General features: G+C 38.5%; 1 protein-coding gene across 1 annotated transcript in view; it reads right to left on the reverse strand.

Moving 5' to 3' along the window:
- The window catches only part of LOC148074411 (creatine kinase U-type, mitochondrial-like), a 13,501-nt gene extending 6,579 nt beyond the window's left edge, over positions 1 to 6,922 (reverse strand). The window contains exons 1-3 of the mRNA XM_087796914.1: positions 6,695 to 6,922; positions 887 to 1,085; positions 706 to 801 (exon numbers count right to left, since the gene is read on the reverse strand). Of these exons, the coding sequence (XP_087653040.1) occupies positions 706 to 801; positions 887 to 1,085; positions 6,695 to 6,840 (441 nt within the window). The 5' untranslated portion in view covers positions 6,841 to 6,922. The remainder of the gene's footprint in view (positions 1 to 705; positions 802 to 886; positions 1,086 to 6,694) is intronic.
- Positions 6,923 to 7,171: the final 249 nt, after the last annotated feature.

Genomic DNA, 7,171 nt, shown 5'->3' on the forward strand with positions numbered 1-7,171 from the left:
TAAAATGTCATCAAAAACTGGAGGGATTTCAATTTTCATGGGGGTCTTCTGCCCCCCTTTTCCGCCACTTTACAATCAAAATAAAATGTAAAAAAAGGGGCTGAAATTTAAGATATCCAGTTAATTAATATAAATGATTTGAGTTTTATCAAAACTGGCCTTGTTTGAGTTTTAATGGGGGTTTAGTGCATTAAAAAAACAGCTGAAATTCAGGACATCTGTCTTAGTATGTAATGCATATAGTTTACAGTTCATCATAATTGGATGTATTCAAGTTTTCATGGGGGTTTTCTGCCCCCCTTTTCACCCCCTACAATAAAAAAGCTGAAACTCAGAATATCACACTTAGATATGGTGTACATTTAATTAAAATGGTACTTTTTTTAAACTTTTTATTGGGATCTTCTGCTTCATTCTTAATTCTTCTTGATGTTTCGTGAATCATTCCGTGTCTTCGCAAATGTTACTGTTTTCCAGACGTAGTAATATTGTCTCTGTTGTTTTTCTTTCAGTAGTTTCTCTCAAAAACTCATTGATACTCGTCTGGAATGAAACACAAACATGATCACTGTCGTGTCCAGAACTCTTAGTTTTCTGACCTGGTCACATGTCACACAGACGCTATGGAACCATCTTGTTACTGCTGGTTAATGAAAACACATAACTAGGGTTTTACTGAAAACCCTGGACCCGTGAGTCTGGTACCTTGCTGGCCTCCAGGTCGGTGGGGTGGGTCATGGTGTGGGGGTCGTAGCCGTTGTGTCTCTCTTTGATGACGGGGTCCAAAAGATCCGCAAACACCTGAAAACAGGATTAAAATACAACTTAATAAATCAGTGAATTATTACTTTGACACGCTGAAATATATACGTTTTCAGCCTCAGACCTCGTAAGACTCCTCGTCTCCGGCCACCATGCCCACGGTCTTGATGAAGGGATGCCCCGGGTTGTCGACCCCGGTCTGGATGGCCAGGTCCAGGGTGTATCCGTTGGGCGTGGCCTTGTCGCAGAGCTTGGCGTAGATGGCCGGGGTCAGGTGACTGGCCATGCAGTTGTTGTGTTTGCGCAGGTCGGGGTACTCGGAGCTACAGGGAGAGAGAGAGTATCTGATACTGACATGGTGTGACGTGTTTGATTGACAGCAACATAGTATGTCACATGACTTGGACGACCTGACGGAAGAGTGTTTTGTATTGAAGTATATCAGTGCTTAAAGAAAGAATTGTTCATCATTTTGATTTTGAACATAAACCAGAAGGATGTGTCTCGCCTGCAGTTCATACTAAACTCTGCAGCCAGAATCCTGAGCCGCTCTAGTAGAAGAACTCACATTTCTCCTTCAAACTCTTCACTGGCTGCTCTAGTAGAAGAACTCACATTTCTCCTTCAAACTCTTCACTGGCTGCTCTAGTAGAAGAACTCACATTTCTCCTTCAAACTCTTCACTGGCTGCTCTAGTAGAAGAACTCACATTTCTCCTTCAAACTCTTCACTGGCTGCTCTAGTAGAAGAACTCACATTTCTCCTTCAAACTCTTCACTGGCCGCTCTAGTAGAAGAACTCACATTTCTCCTTCAAACTCTTCACTGGCTGCCAGTTTCTTTCAGGATCATTTTAAAATTCTGGTTCTTACTTTCAGATCTATTCATGGTCAGACCTTCCATCAGTGATCTGATCCAGACTTACACCCCAGCTCGGGCTCTGAGGTCTGTGGATCAGAATCTACTGATGGTTCCTGAACTTCTGGACCAGAGGAGAGAAATCCTTCCAGACTGTTGCTCCTAAGCTTTGGAACCATCTCTGTGTTTGATGATCTACTGACTCCTTCAAGAAACATGTGTGTTTGATGATCTACTGACTCCTTCAAGAAACATGTGTGTTTGATGATCTACTGACTCCTTCAAGAAACATCTGTGTTTGATGATCTACTGACTCCTTCAAGAAACATCTGTGTTTGATGATCTACTGACTCCTTCAAGAAACATCTGTGTTTGATGATCTACTGACTCCTTCAAGAAACATCTGTGTTTGATGATCTACTGACTCCTTCAAGAAACATCTGTGTTTGATGATCTACTGACTCCTTCAAGAAACATCTGTGTTTGATGATCTACTGACTCCTTCAAGAAACATCTGTGTTTGATGATCTACTGACTCCTTCAAGAAACATCTGTGTTTGATGATCTACTGACTCCTTCAAGAAACATCTGTGTTTGATGATCTACTGACTCCTTCAAGAAACATCTGTGTTTGATGATCTACTGACTCCTTCAAGAAACATCTCTGTGTTTGATGATCTACTGACTCCTTCAAGAAACATCTCTGTGTTTGATGATCAACTGACTCCTTCAAGAAACATCTGTGTTTGATGATCTACTGACTCCTTCAAGAAACATCTCTGTGTTTGATGATCTACTGACTCCTTCAAGAAACATCTCTGTGTTTGATGATCTACTGACTCCTTCAAGAAACATCTCTGTGTTTGATGATCTACTGACTCCTTCAAGAAACATCTATGTTTGATGATCTACTGACTCCTTCAAGAAACATCTGTGTTTGATGATCTACTGACTCCTTCAAGAAACATCTGTGTTTGATGATCTACTGACTCCTTCAAGAAACATCCGTGTTTGATGATCTACTGACTCCTTCAAGAAACATCTGTGTTTGATGATCTACTGACTCCTTCAAGAAACATCTGTGTTTGATGATCTACTGACTCCTTCAAGAAACATCTGTGTTTGATGATCTACTGACTCCTTCAAGAAACATCTGTGTTTGATGATCTACTGACTCCTTCAAGAAACATCTGTGTTTGATGATCTACTGACTCCTTCAAGAAACATCTCTGTGTTTGATGATCTACTGACTCCTTCAAGAAACATCTGTGTTTGATGATCTACTGACTCCTTCAAGAAACATCCGTGTTTGATGATCTACTGACTCCTTCAAGAAACATCTCTGTGTTTGATGATCTACTGACTACTTCAAGAAACATCTGTGTTTGATGATCTACTGACTCTTTCAAGAAACATCTGTGTTTGATGATCTACTGACTCCTTCAAGAAACATCTGTGTTTGATGATCTACTGACTCCTTCAAGAAACATCTGTGTTTGATGACCTACTGACTCCTTCAAGAAACATCTGTGTTTGATGATCTACTGACTCCTTCAAGAAACATCTGTGTTTGATGATCTACTGACTCCTTCAAGAAACATCTGTGTTTGATGATCTACTGACTCCTTCAAGAAACATCTGTGTTTGATGACCTACTGACTCCTTCAAGAAACATCTGTGTTTGATGATCTACTGACTCCTTCAAGAAACATCTGTGTTTGATGATCTACTGACTCCTTCAAGAAACATCTGTGTTTGATGACCTACTGACTCCTTCAAGAAACATCTGTGTTTGATGATCTACTGACTCCTTCAAGAAACATCTGTGTTTGATGATCTACTGACTCCTTCAAGAAACATCTGAGTTTGATGATCTACTGACTCCTTCAAGAAACATCTGTGTTTGATGATCTACTGACTCCTTCAAGAAACATCTTTTATTTGAGCTTTTCCTTGATTCTCTGAGACTCTTGTGTTTGTCTCTGTGTTTTCTTGATCTTTTAAGTATATATTTTATTGAGTATTGTTTTCGATTGTTTAAGGTATTTGTGACCCTGGTCTGGAAAGATCTTGACTAATAACCATTACTTACTTACTTATATGTAATAAACATTACATGAAACTGTTCAAATCCTACAGTGTGACCAAGCCTTGAAAGGAAGGCAGTTGGCAGACGATACTTTTATTGTACTTACTGGTGACTACTGGGCATCAGTCAATAACCATAACACATGAAAGTTAATCATTACTAGTGTAGATAGTAAAACTCAAGAGTCCGTCTCCCTGAATATGTTCTTTAGGCACTAAATAGTCGAACCTTTACGTGTCAATTTGAGAATTTTATTGAAATTTTCAAATGGATCATGAAAAAAAAATCTGAAATATTTTGCATTAAAGCAGCTCTTTGCAATTTTTATTGGAGCGACGCCAGTGGATTAAAGTTGTAGTGTTTAGCCCGATGGGAGACTACATTTCCCATGAGCACTCACTAAACGTGGCAAAAGTTTCCATGTCCCGGTTTGTATCAGTTGATGAATGTTGTGTTTCCAGACTTCATTGATGAATGAAGGATGAAACTGATGAGGTAATGAATCATTGTAATGAAATATGATATGACGGCTTTGAAAATAACATAACTTTAACTTTGTTTTTGTTTGTAAATAACATAACTTTAACTTTGTTTTTGTTTGTAAATAACATCACTTTAACTTTGTTTTTGTTTGTAAATAACATAACTTTAACTTTGTTTTTGTACAGTAATTCACATCAACCAGTAGATATGTATCATGTTCAAACCATCAAGAACTTTTACAGTGAAAATAAAAATCACACAAAACACCTCAAGTCACAGTATACGAGTCATTCAACTAGTTTTAAGTTGATGTGTCATCACTAGTTATTGTAGTACAAAAATATGAAGGTACACAAAACTACCCAGAGCTGCTGTAATAGTCTAATGTTGTTTGGTCAAGATAGTTTCTTTTTGTGGTTTTTAAGCTTAACACTGGTTTGTATTTATAGAACATGGGTTAGAAAGACTGGTTGTTTTTTTATTATAGGGTCAAATACAAACTAACGTTTTCTTTTTTCTTTCGGCTATTTCCAGATATTTGGTGAAATGTCCCTTAATTTTATAGAATAAAGAGTAAAAAAAAAAAGAAGTTATGTTTCCTTGCATGGGTTTTACATGAGAAGCTACACATGATTTGAAGTATCTTCTACTCATGTGATCAATGCTGAGGCCGACAGAAGTCTGGACTCACACTCGTCCACGAACACACACTCGTCCACGAACACACACTCGTCCACGAACTCACACTCGTCCACGAACTCACACTCGTCCACGAACACACACTCGTCCACGAACACACACTCGTCCACGGACACACACTCGTCCACGAACTCACACTCGTCCACGAACACACACTCGTCCACGAACACACACTCGTCCACGAACACACACTCGTCCACGAACACACACTCGTCCACGAACTCACACTCGTCCACGAACACACACTCGTCCACGAACACACACTCGTCCACGAACACACACTCGTCCACGGACACACACTCGTCCACGAACTCACACTCGTCCACGAACACACACTCGTCCACGAACACACACTCGTCCACAGACACACACTCGTCCACGAACACACTTTCTCTTCCTCATACATAGGTAGAGATAAAGCTATAATCCTCGTCGACCGTTACGCAACCGTCTCTCTTTATCAGAGAAGCTTTTATTGATCGTCAAACACCAGTGAACGTCCTGCGAGCCTGCAGGTCGACACGTACACCAGAACACACCCTCATACACCACGAGAGACCCTGAAATTACCTGGGATTTCTACCAATAAATCTGCCAATAAAGCTCTACCTAACCTAACTTTTGTGACCCTGGACTGGAAAAGCTCTATACAAATAAAAATGACTTACTTACTTACTTACTAACCTAATGAATGGTGAATCATGGTGTAAAAAAATGAATGAATATATCATATAATACAACGGTAACTATAGAATAACAGAAGATTTATTCCTTGTTTTAATTTAATCTGATTTAAATATGTTACTATATTTTTTTCTAAGACACTATAATAATTGTGACGTAAAAAATAATTATACAATTGTTTTAATTCTTAACATATAAATCGCGACAAAAGTATTATTAACGGTCAGAATGTTTTAATATGAAATATTATGATTTAAAATGTTCCCTGGATTAATAAAATAGGGTTTTAAATGTGGAATCAGTGTTTGCACGTCATTCCACGAGGATTAAAGTGTAAATAAAAGTATTTAATGTCCAGTAAAAGTTGCATCATATCAATGTCATTTTAATGACACTGCTGCCAATCTTTACACACACCCGCCATTTTAAGGGTAACTACATAATAACAGAAGATTTATTCCTTGTTTTAATTGAATCTTAAATTTGCTATTATATATTTTCTAGGACACTATAATAATTGTGACATAAAAAATAGTGATACACTGGTTTTAATTCTTCACATTTAAATCGCGACCGAAGTATTCTTAACAGTTATAATAAGAAATATTTTGATTTAAAACGTTCCCTGAGTTTTAAATGTGGGATCAGTGTTTGCAAGTCATTCCACAAGAATTAAAGTGGAAATAAAAGTAAAATTAAAAGTTGTGTATCAATGTCATTTTAATGACACTGCAGTCAATCTTCACACATCCGCCATTTTAAGGTAAGATTTATTCCTTTTTGTAATTGAATCTGATTTAAATATGAAATATTTTGATTTAAAACGTTCCCTGGATGAATAAAACGCTGGTTTAACAGTGTTTGCGCGTCACTCCACGAGGATTAAAGTGTAAATAAATCTATTCAATGTCCAGTAAAAGTTGTGTATCAATGTCATTTTAATGACACTGCAGCCAATCTTCTCTCACCCGCCATTTTAGGCTCGTCAATGAAAGTTCCTCTGAATTAAACGTCAATATGGAGACGTTTTCTTCTTTTATTCTTGATTTAAATCGCTGTTTCATTGAGGACCAGGGACTCGAGGCACCGTCTGGAGGTCGACCGTTAGGACGGCTCTCACCTGGCCGGGTACATCCTGCGACCCGCCGCCGCCGCCGCGCCGCTGCGCCTCTGGAGCAGGAAGCCCGCCGTGACTGAACCTCCGACCACCGTCAAGATGGCGAGGTTCCTGCGGGAGAGCAGGGCTCGCTGGAGGATGCTGGCCATGGTTGGAGAAATAGTGATTGATTCGAGGAGAGAGAAGGAGAGAAGGAGGAGAGAAGGAGGAGAGAAGGAGGAGGACGTGAGGGAGGAGCAGGTGGATGTGAGGGACTGTTACCAAAATAAAAGCGGGAGAATTTTAGATTAAATACTACAAATAATAATAATACATCTGACAATTAAATATATATTTATATATACGAGACAAACATTAAAATAGTTTAATTAAATTAAACAAAAAATGTTTTCACTCTTTTTTAATTTATTTTTTTCAATATTTTTTATTGGAAAACGACAAATTACATCATAGTATACATCACAAAACTTTCTTTGACTT

The sequence above is a fragment of the Callionymus lyra genome, chromosome 8, assembly GCF_982586985.1.
Source record: "Callionymus lyra chromosome 8, fCalLyr1.hap1.1, whole genome shotgun sequence".
NCBI classification, from domain to species: domain Eukaryota; kingdom Metazoa; phylum Chordata; class Actinopteri; order Syngnathiformes; family Callionymidae; genus Callionymus; species Callionymus lyra.